Below are 14,147 nucleotides of genomic sequence, written 5' to 3'. Positions count from 1 at the left end.
CTGGCCTTTTGAGCCACACGTTGGTTGGGGGTCTGGAGGGAAATATTTTTTCCCTTGTGTCTAAAACACTGTTTCCTCCCATGGAGGCTCCACATCCCGAATGGGAATGCAAACAAAACTCTGGAAACCCAGACAGGCGAAACCCACTGCAGGAGGAAGCAGCCAGAGGGGGGAATCAGTTGCCAGTGGATAAATAGCCTGGCCCCAGGGACCAAAGTTCTTATTGACACAGTCTCCCAGTATTTACCCAGGGAGCTGGGGAGAGAGCGGCCCACTGCACTCTCCCTCATGCAGGCCACGCTTCCTCAGAGCACTGTGTTGGCAGGACATCGGAGCAGGGCACCCTCCAAGTTTAGGGCATCGTGGGAGTTGGTAACTCTCGTGGTTATTGCGTGCCTTGCGCTTCAGCTGTGTCTCAAGAGGTCACCGCAGTCCAGGCTGGGCTCTCCTTTTCTCTTCATTTTAGGGGTCCCCCTCCTTGCTCTAATTTGGGAACCCCTTTTTTATAACAGTGGATGCAGTGGGAAGGCTGGGACAAGAGAATAAGGCTCTAGCCCTACCCTTGCCTCTCTTTCTTCCTGTATATCACTGATGTCTCTGCAGTTTCCTTTTCTGAGAGGAGACTTGGAGCCTTAAGGTCCCTCTAGCTCTGTGAGTCTACAGCCTTCAGGTGTGCTTCCCTCCCTGTCTTTTTTCACTTCATTTACATTATGGTTTGCATGTGTTTCGTCATTATGTGTTAGTTGGTACTTTTGCCCCTTCAGGCCTGAAATAACTTTACTCCAGTTGTTGTCACTTGTGGGTATAGTAGAAAGAGCACTGGACCGTGAGAATCAAGACAGACACCTGGACTCTGGTTCTGCCATTGCCTGGTTGTATAACCTTGGGCAAGTCAATTAACTTCTCTGTATCTGCTTGTTCCCCTGCAGTGGGGTTATCTGTCCATCCATCTCATGGGGTTGTTATGAGGATCAAATGAGAAATCACTGGGGAAAAGCCAGAGTATATTTTTCATAGGCTTTTAGGACAAGACGGGCCAATACTTCAGTACTGCCTCTGCCATGTACTAGCAGTTCACCTCTGGGAGCTTGTTTCCTCATTTAAGAAATAGAACCAAATTTTACTTAATATGGTTGTGTGAGGATAAATCACATCAGGTATTGAAAGCATTTAGCAGTGTTTGGCATGTTCTTAAACGTTCAGAGAACGAGAGTTTTATAGGTCTCTGTCCTTCATTTCCTTGTTGGTCAGCCAGAGTGAGGCCCAGGAAAAAACCCAGGCTGGAAGAAGAGGCTAAATTTTTCTCTCTCAAGGAATGAATCAGTATTTTCCAAGTACTTACTTGTTAAATGCTTCCCCATATACGATTTCTATTAATCTCAACAACTGGGTGAGGTGGATATCATGATCACTTGCTATAGATAATGAGCCACAGCTGAACGAAGTTAAATGCAATGACCCAATCACACAGCCAGTAAGTAGTAGAGTCTGGACTAGAACCCAAGCCCTCTGAATCCAAATTCTGTTTTCTCCATCAGCTCATAAATCTCTAAACACAAACTAAAGAAAACTCTGGAAAATAACCTTTCGCTTATGTCTTTCAAGTCAACGTTGGTGAGGACTGTCCGGTATTTGACGGCCTGTTTGAGTTCTGTCAGTTATCTACTGGCGGCTCTGTGGGTAAGGAACACACCTCCCTCCCTGCTGGATTGTAACAGTGAGATCTGTCTTTGACGTCACTATCCTAGTAGGGTTGATCTGTGACCATGAAATGGTCCTGTTGGTTTTTAGCGTAGGTCTTCCAAATGTCCTGGTTCAGTCCCAACCCAGGCTCAACCTCTGACATGGTACTGACAAGTGTTCTTGACTGTCCTCTCCTGCCATGCGATCTTATGTACAGGAATTCCCTGCTGATCTTATGGGTTGTCGAGATGCTGTATGTAAAAGCAATTTGTTAATTGCATAGTGCTATAAAAATGGGAAGTATCATTTGTGTCTTACACAAGAGCATGGTAGTTATCTTTGAGATCAGAAAGATGCCCTATATATTGCTCACTTCCATTAGTAACTTCTAGATTACCTCTAGGTTTACTCTAAACACTTTTTCTTAAGAAATAATTATTTTCTTTTTAAATTTTAGAGAATGAGGAAGGGGTGGGGGGAGAGAGAAACATCAATTTGTTTTTCAACTTATTTATGCGTTCATTGGTTGATTCTTATATGTGCCCTGACTGAGGATAGAACCCACAGCCTTGGTGTATCAGAATGATGCTCTAACCGACTGAGCTACCTGGCCAGGGCTTAACAAATACTTATTTTCTTATGATCATTGTTTTCTCTCCTCCCCCCTCCCTCCCACCACCCATGAAATCTCAGAAAACAAAGAAGTGCACGAAAAAAAATGCCTACAATTACACTGCCATGGATACCCATTCTCACCATTTTGGAGTTTGTATGTTCGTTTGTTTTCCTGTGTGTATGTATCTCGACATAACGTATATACGTCTGTGTTTCACATAAATGTGTACATTATATCTATATACATTTGTGGCTGCATTTTTTTACTTACTAAATCTTTAAAGTTTCCCTTTCTGTAGTAGATACAGCATGAATTTTAACGGCCACATGATTAGTCCACGTTAGGGATCTGCTTCAGTTGATATAATTGGTCCCCTCTTGAGGGGTCATTTGGATTATTTCGTGTTTTTATTGCTGTTAAAATTACACTTTAACAAATGCCACAAATGCACTTGAACACTTGAGTGTGTATTTCTCTCTCACTTCTTGGATCTGTGTGTACTTTAAGCCTCTACTACCTTTGGTATCTTCAAAATTTGTCTTAATGTGAACCATGGTAAGAAATACATGTATACTTCCAGTCTAGGTTGCGTGTACACACACACACACACACGCACTCAAAACCCTTTCTCACTCTGAAGCCAGTTTTACTGAAGAGCAGTAAAGAGCAGTTACCTTTACTGTCATTCTCATATTTTTACTCTACTCTGTTTCGTTTAAAAATATATGTACTGGTCATGACCCACTAAACCAATTTTAAGATCTATTGAGGGGTTCCCACCTTCAGTTTGGAAAATAGTTTTCTAAAGTACTAACCCCATGTTTACAGCCCTGTTGGAATGAGGCAGGAGGGAGAAGACTGGCTTGTGGATTGTACAGTACAGCTGTTTTTATAGGCAGGTCCTACCTCTCACTGGGTTCTCTGGGTTTCTTTGGGAGAGGGGGAGGGGGAGAGTGGCTTGGTAATAGGCTTATGTTCTCTCTTCCCACGCCCAGCAAGTGCTGTGAAACTTAATAAGCAGCAGACGGACATCGCTGTGAATTGGGCTGGGGGCCTGCACCATGCAAAGAAGTCCGAGGCATCTGGCTTCTGTTACGTCAATGATATCGTCTTGGCCATCCTGGAACTGCTAAAGTATGCCTGCCTGGCCTTGTCTTTCGGAGGAGCACCTTAGGCCAGGTTCCCACTTACCTTTCCCCCGGGGCTTGCCTCCCTAGTTTGCTTTTCCTGGCAGTGTGCTGGCTAGGATATGTTTGGTGAGTGTCTCTGGCCAGTCTCTCCTTGACGGGGTCTTGATTTGGTCTGAGCCCGTGGCAAGATCAGGGGCAGGTGCTGCTCAGATCCTGCCTCCAGAGTGTCCCTGTGTGGCCGGAGTTGACCCTGGCTATAGAGTAGGAAGATCGGACTTGGTCGGCTTGGTCAGGCCTGTGGAGCACCCTGCCGCTCTTCCACCTTACTTCAGCCAGTTTCCACGTCTCTGGTGCTTAGAGATACCTGAGGGAGGCAGCCAGCTCGGTAAGCTGGGACCTGGCGCCCTTGGCGCGTCCCACTGTGAAAGGGCTCCCAGATCCCTGACCCCCTTTTGGTCCTAGGTATCACCAGAGAGTGCTGTATATTGACATTGATATTCACCACGGTGATGGCGTGGAAGAGGCCTTCTATACCACAGACCGGGTCATGACTGTGTCCTTTCATAAATATGGAGAGTACTTCCCAGGAACTGGGGACCTACGGGTGAGAACTCCCTTCAGGGGCCAGCCAGCTCACCTTCAGCTGCCAGCTCTAACTTTCCTGTCTTATGTCACCAGAATTGCTTCCTGTCTCTTCTGCCATTCAGAACACCATACCCAGCTTGGGACACCTGCCCATAGTCTCCTTCCTCCCCTCATTCTGGAGGAAGGAAGTAATGGGACATGCAGGGTTGGGAGGGGGAGGGTTGCCTGACTCATGCACTTCCCTCCTGACCACAGCCAAATTGCATTACACTGTTCACATGTCCCATATGGCTTGAGTTTTAGTCTAGAAACATCATGTTCTGTCCCCTGGGCTAGGAATTAGGACCCTTATAAACCATCTCAGGGTTTCTTAACATTTTTAGATTACTTCCCCTTTGACCATTTGATTGAAACCTGTGGACTCTCCCCAGAAAAGTACATGAATTTTGCATCTGATATCGAATAGTTAATAGACACCTCCCCATAACGATTCTGTCCATGGACCTGTAAGAACCCTCGGAAGCTACTTCGTCGAACAGTTCTGTTGTTAGCATGAGCACAGTGAGACCAGCCGCCTTGTCATGCCAGTGGCCCTGGGGTGAGAAAGTGGCACTAAGTCATTTGTGTGGTATGGCAAGCATAAGAGTAACCGAACATTTACTATTTTGAAGAACTCTGTTTCTCTCTTTGCTTCCCCTCCGTCCCTCCCCAGAGAGGAGAGTGTGGCTGGGTGGGGGCGGGAGAGCAGTAAAGCTCTCTGGAGAGGCTTGGTGCGGGTAGGTATTCTGTGACCCAGTCACCAGCCAGCTGTAACGCAGTCCAAAGGTAGGATCTTTGTGCTGTGGAGTAGGGTATTTAATCTCTGGCCCCATGAACAATTCTCAGTTTGGGTACAGGCTCAATGGAATGGCAAGAGATGTGAGTTAGACTTGCCATTGAGGGGAATGGCACTAACCAAGGTGTCCCTGCTCCGCCCCTGGCCCACCTCATGGGCCCAGCTTGTCTCTCTTAGAACCACTGTCTCTCTCTTTAGCCTTCCAGCCCCCAACCTTGAACTTTCTCCTAGCTTCATTTTTCAGTTTTACTTTACTGTCCCCCTTGATTAGGATATTGGGGCTGGCAAAGGCAAGTATTATGCTGTTAACTACCCGCTTCGAGATGGGATTGATGACGAGTCCTATGAGGCTATTTTCAAGCCGGTAAGTCGTTTATCCACCACCTGGGCTACAAACAGGGTTGGTCTGAGGGAGGGGTAGCCGAGCATGCTCACTGTGTCTCAGGAATCTCTCCCCACTGAGAGGCTAGTTGGGGGATGCATTTAAACCCTGGATTGCATGCTGTGTGCTCAGTTCTGAAAACAAAATTCATCCAAATATTTGTTGATGCCTTCTGTGAATCAGGCCCTCTGTTGGATACGAGGGTGTTTAAGAGATGATCTGTGGCCTACACCTCGCTGTCTAGGCCTGTAGGGGTGTCCAGCCTTTTGGCATCGCTGGGCAGCACTGGAAGAAGAACTGTCTTGGGCCACACATTAAATACACAAACACTAACAAAAACTGGGGAGCAAAAAAAAAGGTTTTAAGTAAATTTACAATTTTGTGTTGGGCCAGATTCAGAGCCATCTTGGGCCGCATGCAGCCCACGGGCTGCGGGTTGGACACCCAGGTAGGGTGTGGGAGGCAGGCACACACCCAGCAGCGTGCAGTCGGTACTGTTTTTGAGGGAAAACAGAGGAGTGAGAGTCAGACTGCTGTCTGGGCTGGGGAGAGGGCAGTCAGATGATTTCACAGAGGTGGCGACATTTGAGCTAGACTTTGAAAAATGAGGAGTTACCCATGTGAAGAAGGAGGTGGGGGCTGGGTGGGGGGAGGGGTAGCATTCAGCAGAAGGAGCAGTGGTGCCAATATGTAGCTGTGTGTAGGCCGGTGTGATGTGTGGGAGGAGTGCTGAAGGGTGTGGGAAATGTATGTTGGGGTCACTATTTCAAAGGGAGCCTTGAATAGCACGCTGAGGAGATAAATCTTCACCTGTAAGCAGCAGGGAACCATTAATAGAGTAGCCTAATAAAGTCAGCAAACACCAAATGCCTACCTACTGTGTGCCTTGTAGTAAGGATGACAGAAGCCTGACTTACGGTCTCTGTCCTCAGTAATGTTAGATTCTGGTTGTGAGAATGAGTTAGAAAAAGTGAGCAGGTTGCTCCCAACATCAGGCTCAAGTCTGTAGGACCAGGTGAGCAGAACAGGTGCAGCTGAGGGTCAGAAAGACTTACTATAGGACGTGACACTGGAGCCCAGGCAGTGAAAGAAGGGACTCGGAGTTGACGTGGAGCCCGTTCTAGGTTCAGTGCTAGTAAACCTAGGAGGCTCTTGGAGACCCTTTCAGATGGGAAAACTGAAATCCAAAATGGGGAAACCCAAGCTAATACTTGCTTTTATCTACCTCCCAGCATGTGAGAGGGTGGCGTGGCTGGAGTAGATGGTGAAGCACAGGAGGAAGTGCTGCACCTGTTCTTCTTTTGTCCCTGACGTCACATAGCTTTTCCTGAGGCTGGTGGTGACCAGGATGTGTCCTTTTAGGTCATATCCAAAGTAATGGAGATGTTCCAGCCCAGTGCGGTCGTTTTACAGTGTGGCTCTGACTCCCTGTCGGGGGATCGGTTAGGTTGCTTCAATCTGACCATCAAAGGTGAGGCCAGGTAGCATGGGGCTGTGTGGGCAGGAACATAAAGCTCCTGTGACCTTGCACCGTCTTCTCTCACCAAAGGGCACGCCAAGTGTGTGGAATTTGTGAAGAGCTTTAACCTCCCTATGCTGATGCTGGGAGGAGGTGGCTACACCATTCGTAATGTTGCCCGGTGCTGGACGTATGAAACAGCCGTGGCCCTGGACACAGAGATTCCTAATGGTAATAGTTCCAGGGGCACCTTGGGCTGAGTGGGCTGGAGCTCACGTGTCTTCAAGTTCACAACTCCTTTCCCATTGGGCATATGACCTCTCCTCTTCCACTACTAGTCATTGATTCTGCTGGTTCTCTCATGATTTTCAGACCAGAGCCATCATTTTTTCCTGAGTACTTTTTGACCCTGGCCCCTCTCCCTCTTGTGGTGTGAACAGAAGTATCAGTAGTTATTTATAGCTTTGGAATTTTTGTTCTGTAGGGTAATTGGGGTAGTAAGGAAGTGCTCCCAGTGCGCGTCACCTAAATTTTTCTAAACCCCAGGGGCTTGGGCCTTCTTATAGTGAGACACACACCCCCCGCCCCACTGGTGTGGCCATTGTAGAATGGCATTCAAAAGGATTGAAGTACTATAGGCACCCTTCTCACCCGATCTGGGAGGCTTTCTTCTCTTTGACAGTTGGGCTGACAGGTCCAGATAAACCTACAAATGCTTTTCTCGGGGTCCCTTGGTTCGGCCGGGTCTCATAACTGTCTTATTCACTATCCCAATTAGAGCTTCCATACAATGACTACTTTGAATACTTTGGACCAGATTTCAAGCTTCACATCAGTCCTTCCAATATGACTAACCAGAACACAAATGAATACCTGGAGAAAATCAAGTGAGTACATCCCCAGGCACCCCTTGATTGAACATTCCAGGCTGTGGTTTGTCCTAACTAGAGCCCAGCCACCCTCTCTACCATTGGCCATAGACAGCGACTGTTTGAGAACCTGAGAATGCTGCCCCACGCACCTGGCGTCCAAATGCAGGCGATCCCTGAGGATGCCATTCCAGAGGAGAGCGGTGATGAGGACGAAGAAGACCCTGACAAGCGCATCTCGAGTAAGACCCAGACCCAGGGTCCTGTACTTCCCGCTAAGTAGGCAGCTCTGACTTCCCTCCACTGTTCCTGCACCCACATTTCTTCCCAAGCTACCCGTCTGTTGGGAAACCCAAATTCCAAGTTCTGGTGCCTGTAGGAACAGTTAGGGAGCCTGAGCTCCCTACACCCATCTCTTTGTCCCTTTCCCTTGGTGCCTCTTGGAGGACACGAACAGGGAAGCACTGGGCACAGACCCAGAAATAAGAATCTCCTGCTCTTTCCGTGTTTCCCATTGCTTCCCAGTCTGTTCCTCTGACAAACGAATTGCCTGTGAGGAAGAGTTCTCCGACTCTGAGGAGGAGGGGGAAGGTGGTCGGAAGAACTCTTCCAACTTTAAAAAGGCCAAGAGAGTCAAAACAGAGGATGAAAAAGAGAAAGACCCAGAAGAGAAGAAAGGTGGGTTTGGGCTGAGCCAGGACTTGGGTCTTGAGCCTCAGGCCCCGGAGGGTGATGAATCTATGTAGGGCACTGGGAGGAGGGAGCCGACCTGGGCCCTGCCGGCTCCTATGGGGCTCTTCCTCAGCTCCTTGGGCCTTTCAGTTGCGCCCAGAAGTGGCAGGGCTTACAAAAGAATGAAATCCAATTCGACATCTCCACTGGCTTATTGAGCCCTGCCAGGCTCCAGAGCCAGGGACATGCCCGGGCTCCCTGTGGTCAGGAGCGTGGCTCTCACATACCACCCAAGCCCTTTTCCTGGCACTTCACTCCAGTTTCCCAGGGGGCTGCCTCCTCCCACCAGGTTCAGACTCTAGCAGGTTGGGAAACCGGTCAGACCTGTTTGTTCTCACTGGGCTTACTAGGTGGACCTGGGATGGGCTTTTCTCTTTTTTTATATCCAGTGAGCTGTACTGTGGGGAAGGGGTTTCTGGGTAAGCAGAGATCCCATGGGTCTTTCCAGAGGGGCTGTCCTTGGCTATGTGTGCACTTTTATGTTCCAGAAGTCACAGAAGAAGAGAAAACCAAGGAGGACAAGCAAGAAGCCAAAGGGTGAGGAAGGAGCTGTCTGTCGGCCATCTCCCTGGCATTGGTGCACCAGCCCCTTTGTCCCACTCCACTGAGAGGGAAGGCGCAGGGACAGCTGGTTTAGCTTACAAAGGCCTTTTTCAGGGACCAGTCTGTCTCTGTTCTAGGCAGAGCTAGGAAGCCCCGGTCCTCAGCAGTCACCTGAGCAGCTGGGGTCCTGTGAAAGTCATTGTACCCACACTTTTGCTTCAAGGCCTCTGGAGTGGGTTATCTCATACCAGTCTCTGCTCTTTCCACAGGGTCAAAGAGGAGGTCAAGTTGGCCTGAGCAGATCTCTCCAGTTTTGGCTTCTTGCAAAGTCCCCCACCTTTCTCCTGCAACACAACCCCTCAGATTTTATATTTTCTATTTCTGTGTATTTATATAAAAATATATTAAATATAAATATCCCCAGGGACCTGACAGGAACCAGGGCCCCAAGCACAGGGCACATGTGCTGGGTGAGTTCTTCTAATAGCTGCCTTGCCAGCTCTCCCCAATTCTTAATTTTGAACCATAAAGGGTGCTGGTTCTGGATGGAAGGGATTGTTCTCTTAAACATCCATTGGACAAAATTCCTGAAATGCCAAATTTCCACTTAGTAGCTTTGGAAAGATTCCTTTTGTTGAGCATTTTAGAAGGGGTGGCTGGGTCTTCTGGGGCTCCTTGTTCTTTACAGGCTCCTTAAGGTAACCTGTCATCTTTAGATTGGTTATATTCTCATAACTTCTCCACTTGCCCAAGTGAGAACTCACACTGCCTGACCTGTGGTCCCCTCTCTCCCCGCCCCCCCATCTGCAGGTGGAGATGGGCAGTTTCATTTTTAAGATATTTTCTTTTTGTGTGTGTGAGTCTTTGTAATAAAATGGTACATTTCTATACCATTCTGAGCTCATCTAGCAGTATTCCTGGGCTGATTTTGTCTCCATGTCCCTGCCCTCAGGGGGGTCCACAAGGGTACGGGCAACTGCCAACAGAACACCAACTCACCTGCCGTCTTCATGTCCCTCCCTCAAGGTTTGAGGTTAACCAGTCTTCTCACCCTTCCCCCAGAAGAGACCACTCATTCAAGAGCACCACTAAAGGGACAACATTTATTCCTTTTCCAAATGTTACAGTAAAACCAGGTGGAAGAAAATGGTTTTAGAAGTTAGAAAAAAAAAGTACAAATCGGGGGTTTGGCCATTAAAAGTTATTTACAACAATGGGAGGGGGGAAAAGACAACAAGAAGTTGTTTCACATTACAGACCTTCCCCCACCCCAAAGCCTAATACTTGCTTACCAAGTCAAAAAAGACAAAGCTGATTCACAAGCTGGAGGTTTGAACTTGAGTAAGACAAATATAAAAACCTAGACAGGGGCAGTGTCCTCCCCTAGCCCAGGTGCCACTTAGGCACAGCACAAGAGACTAAACTCAACAGGGGGAAGGCTGGACACAGGCACCCCACATCTGGCTCAGGGATTTGGGGAGTAAACAAAACCTACTTGGAAAAGAATTGGGAAAAACCAGCAATTGCCTTCTGCAGAGGTGGGGCCAGGGACAGGAGCATTTCACATCACTAACCTAACTTGGGAAACAGGGAAGGGACCATCTTCAACTGGCCTTGAGAGGAAGACCAGGTGGATGATGGGAGAATCCACAGGAGGGAAGGAAAAGAGGAAAGGGGTCGATCGTGGCTGGGAGGGGGCAACAGCCCCTTCCTTTCTGGGCACAGGAAGGCAGCCAGGGCACCAGGTCCAGGCAGTGACCTCACAAGGACAGCACAGTTTTTGCAGCTTAGAGATCACCCACCTGCCCCCACCCAGCTACTCATTCTGCTCGATGGCAGGTGTTGGGCCACTCTCCGGCCCGGAGGGAGTGGACAGCTCTGCGGCCTGGGGCCCTGCCTCCTCTTCTGTGTCTCCTGCCTTGGAGGCAGTGCTAGCCTCTGCCCCCTTGGCCTGGGGTTCCTGGCTCTCGGGGATGGCAGCAGCCTTCCCTTCCTGGGCAGTGCCTTCCTCGCTGCAGGCACCGATCTCCCCCTGCTCCTGCTCTTCCTCTGTGGGTGAGGAAGCAGACGATTCGCCCCCACCCTCCTTCCGATTTCTCTTGAAGGACAAGCCACTCAATTTGAAAGGCTTCTTGAAAGAGAATTTCTTCTTCTTCTTGGGGGTCTCCTTGGGGGGTACATCCCCCTTGGCTTCAGCTCCCTGGCTTGGGGGTGCTGGCTCAATGGTATCACCAGTGGCCCCGGTTGCCTCCTCCGTTCCGTTCACAGGGGGCGACTCCCCTTCACCCTTGGGGGATAAGTCTCCATTGCTTTTCACGTGGCCATTCTCCTGCGGGGCAGAGGGGACAGCAGTAAGGATCAGGACTCTACACCCCCACCTCCAGCCTGCCTCTGACCCCTTCCAGACAATGAGGGACCAGATCCATTCTACTGCAACCGAGTCTGATTATAGCCTCACCCCACACCCGGGATCCCGTCAAACATCTAGCTGCCTCCTCCTGCCCTTCCAGGGGCGCTGGGGCCGAGAACCGAGGCAGTGGCCAGCAGGAGGCGCTGGGGTCCCGTGGCCCCCCACCCACCTCCCCCGGGGCGCGCTCTCCATTCCGCGCAGACCCACAGGCGGCCACGGAGCCCGGGCAGGCGGGTGAGCTCTGCCAGCCGAGATTGGGCGGGAAGCCGCCCCGGGGCGCTGTTCTCCGCACCTGGACGGCCTATTCCCCGGGCTTCCTTGCTTTGTGCAAACGGCCCCCCACCCACCGCAGGCTCTCCCTACATCTAGGCTACCGCCTGAAAAAAAGGCCGTTGGCCACCGAGGTCGGAGATGCGGGTGGAGTGCTCAGAGGGGAGGACACCCGCCCCGCGGCCCCTGGGCGCCCCCTTGGCGCGGCCCTTTGTTCCCCGCGCGGCACTCGGGGCGGCCGGGGGGCAGCGCCGGGGGCCAGGGCGGCGAACAAAGAAGGCGGCGGGGCCCGGCCGGCGCCCCCTCCCCGCCCCTCCCCTCGCTTCACCCGCGGGGGCTGCGGCGCCGAGAACAAAGGGACCGGGCGGGGGAGGGGGTTGCCGCGTGTCCCGGGCCGGACAAAGCGCGCGGCCCCGGCCCAGGGCCCTAGTGGGGGCAAGGTACTCGAAGAGGGGGCCAGGGCGGGCAGTGCCCAGCGCACCCACCTGTCCGTTGGCCTTAGTCGGGGAAGCGCCTGCTGCCTCCTCGGCGGTCACGTCGCCCCGGGGAGCCTTGGAGCTCTGGCTGCCCATGATGGGGGGGTCTGCTGGGGGGCGCCCGGAGCCACCCCGGGCTCGCGCCGCAGGGGGTGGTTCGGCGGGGTCGGCCTGGCCGGCGAAGGGGTGGGGCTCGCGCCTGAGGGGGAGGGGTATCGGGGGAAATTAAGCTGCACCCCCCACTCCGTGCCCGACCCAACAACTGCACCAGCCGCCGATCTGCTCCGCGCCAGAATGCCGCCCGCCGCCCGCCGAGCCGCCTTTATATGAGCGCCCGGAGCTTGGGGCGGGGCCGGGCATTTAAATGAGCGCCCAATGGAGGGGCGGAGGCGGGCTCAGGTCGCGCGCCCCACTTGGGCAGTGGGCGACGCCAGCGGTCTGGTCCCCCACAGTCCACAGGGCAGGTGGGGTCTTGTGTGGGAAGGGGAGAGGGGAGTTCTTCGGCGAGCGGGGCAGAGGAGTGCTCCTAGGGATAAGGGGAGAGAGAAACCATTTCCTCCTCCCACCGCCCACCTCTCAGCGAGCCGCCCCAGCATCTGGAGTGCCCCCCCGCTCCGCCCCCGTTACCTTGGTCCAGCTCTGGCAGTCCCTGACAGTCTCCCTCTAGAACTCTTCGAAGGGTGACGCATCCGACGGCTAGTCCTGAGTTATGCCCCGGAGAATGTGGTCATCAAAGATGCAGGGCCCCTAGCTAGGGTCTGCTCTCCCTCGGGGCCGCGGCAGGTCAGAGGTCCCACCCACTTCCCTACCGACCCACCTCCGGGTCTGACCCTCTGCGGCATCACTCTGGTCAGACTGGCGAGGCCCATTCCTCATCCATTCGCTCAGTCCCTGGTGGCCAGTTATGCTGAGCCAGCACAAACAAGCTCACCTTTGGTCCCTCATGCCCTCGGCCTGGATCCCACCTCAGGTGGTCCTGTGGCCTCTAGGAGGGCATCTTCATCTCCATTTGAAAGCTGAGAAGCCTGGGACTCAGAGGTTAACACAGTATGTCTGACCTGGCTGTTGCTCTCCTCCCACATCTGCTCCCCCACCTCAGGACTCCCCACCAACCAGGCAGAGAAACCCCGCGAGGGGGGACTGACAAACCTGAAAACACTCCAGTTTCTGAGGAGGAGGGGTAAGACATCACCAAGGCCCCCTTCACGCCTGGACAGAGCTTCCTCATGGGAGCCCCAGAGTCACGGCTGGCCCCACGATGTGTGTGTGTGTCCAGCTGCCTGGGGCAAAGGGGCTGTGTTTGTCAGGATGAACATACAGGAGGAAGGGGATGGGGCTGGAGGAAGCAAAGTGTTGCAAAAGCAAGGCTGTGTCCTGGACAGCTCGCTCAGCAATGGTGTCCATCTTCCGTTCAACCTACAATGGGTAGGGGCTTCTAGGAGGACTGAGGCGGTCAGTTGTGGAGATACTACCCCCCACCCTGGCCTGAGAGGTCAGAAACTCCCCACACGACTGACTGCAGAGGGGTTTGTGGGAGGGGCAGGCCGAGGTGGCTTCTGTATTCAGCACTCACTCCTATACCCTCCATTTCCCTCCCCACTGAGAGGACAGAATACTCTCAGCTCCACCCCTCCTGTTTTACAGACTGGGATGCTGAGGTTCAAAAAAGGAAAGTGACATGTCCAAGGGCATACAGCAGATACCAGTGGCTGAAGGTGAGAAAGAGCAGAGAGATTGGCTAGAATGGGCTGAGGACACTAAGGAAACACCCCCCCCTCCCCGGAGGAATTCTCTGTTGAGATCTGGGGTTGCTTGGACAGTGTGGGAGGCAAGAGGAGCGAGCTTTGGGACAGGGAGGGCACCATGCCCCACTGCAGCTCTATGATATGACGGTGACTTCTCCACCCACTGCCACTAAGGGACGGACGTTGTGACCTGCATCTCTGTCTTGGCCACAATAGGGAACCCACAATGCTGCCAGGCACTGCCCGCCCCCGGTTGGTAGGGCTTAGAAGGAGGGTGAGTGAGTTCTGAGGGGTTTGGGTCAAAGGTTAAGAGCGGATCCCAAGGCTCCTGATTTCCGGGCACTGCCCTACGGGAATGAGGGGCAAATTGCTTGGATAATCCCAGAAGGAGAGAGGAACACCAGGGATAAGG

At 52.2% G+C, this 14,147-nt stretch overlaps 2 protein-coding genes across 3 annotated transcripts in view; one reads left to right on the top strand and one right to left on the bottom strand.

Moving 5' to 3' along the window:
• Positions 1 to 9,738, top strand: part of HDAC1 (histone deacetylase 1) — a 33,860-nt gene extending 24,122 nt beyond the window's left edge. For both annotated transcript variants that reach the window (XM_037061560.1, XM_037061561.1), the window contains 11 exons: positions 1,606 to 1,680; positions 3,295 to 3,433; positions 3,892 to 4,033; positions 5,121 to 5,213; positions 6,594 to 6,702; positions 6,781 to 6,921; positions 7,469 to 7,577; positions 7,671 to 7,801; positions 8,085 to 8,237; positions 8,780 to 8,828; positions 9,104 to 9,738. In XM_037061560.1, the coding sequence (XP_036917455.1) occupies positions 1,606 to 1,680; positions 3,295 to 3,433; positions 3,892 to 4,033; positions 5,121 to 5,213; positions 6,594 to 6,702; positions 6,781 to 6,921; positions 7,469 to 7,577; positions 7,671 to 7,801; positions 8,085 to 8,237; positions 8,780 to 8,828; positions 9,104 to 9,131 (1,169 nt within the window). In that variant the 3' untranslated portion in view covers positions 9,132 to 9,738. The remainder of the gene's footprint in view (positions 1 to 1,605; positions 1,681 to 3,294; positions 3,434 to 3,891; positions 4,034 to 5,120; positions 5,214 to 6,593; positions 6,703 to 6,780; positions 6,922 to 7,468; positions 7,578 to 7,670; positions 7,802 to 8,084; positions 8,238 to 8,779; positions 8,829 to 9,103) is intronic.
• Positions 9,739 to 9,923: 185 nt separating this feature from the next.
• Positions 9,924 to 12,287, bottom strand: MARCKSL1 (MARCKS like 1). Its single transcript, XM_037061562.1, has 2 exons — positions 12,000 to 12,287; positions 9,924 to 11,163 (listed from the first exon to the last, which is right to left on the bottom strand). Exons 1-2 carry the CDS (start codon positions 12,084 to 12,086, stop codon positions 10,651 to 10,653), a joined length of 600 nt encoding a protein of 199 aa, XP_036917457.1. The 5' UTR covers positions 12,087 to 12,287; the 3' UTR covers positions 9,924 to 10,650.
• Positions 12,288 to 14,147: the final 1,860 nt, after the last annotated feature.

Source organism: Sturnira hondurensis, unplaced genomic scaffold (assembly GCF_014824575.4).
Source record: "Sturnira hondurensis isolate 20B ecotype Veracruz unplaced genomic scaffold, ASM1482457v3 Scaffold0013381, whole genome shotgun sequence".
In the NCBI taxonomy this organism is placed as follows: Eukaryota; Metazoa; Chordata; class Mammalia; order Chiroptera; family Phyllostomidae; genus Sturnira; species Sturnira hondurensis.
The sequence above is the reverse complement of the archived record's forward strand: the minus strand, read 5'-3'. Positions and strand labels throughout refer to the sequence as shown.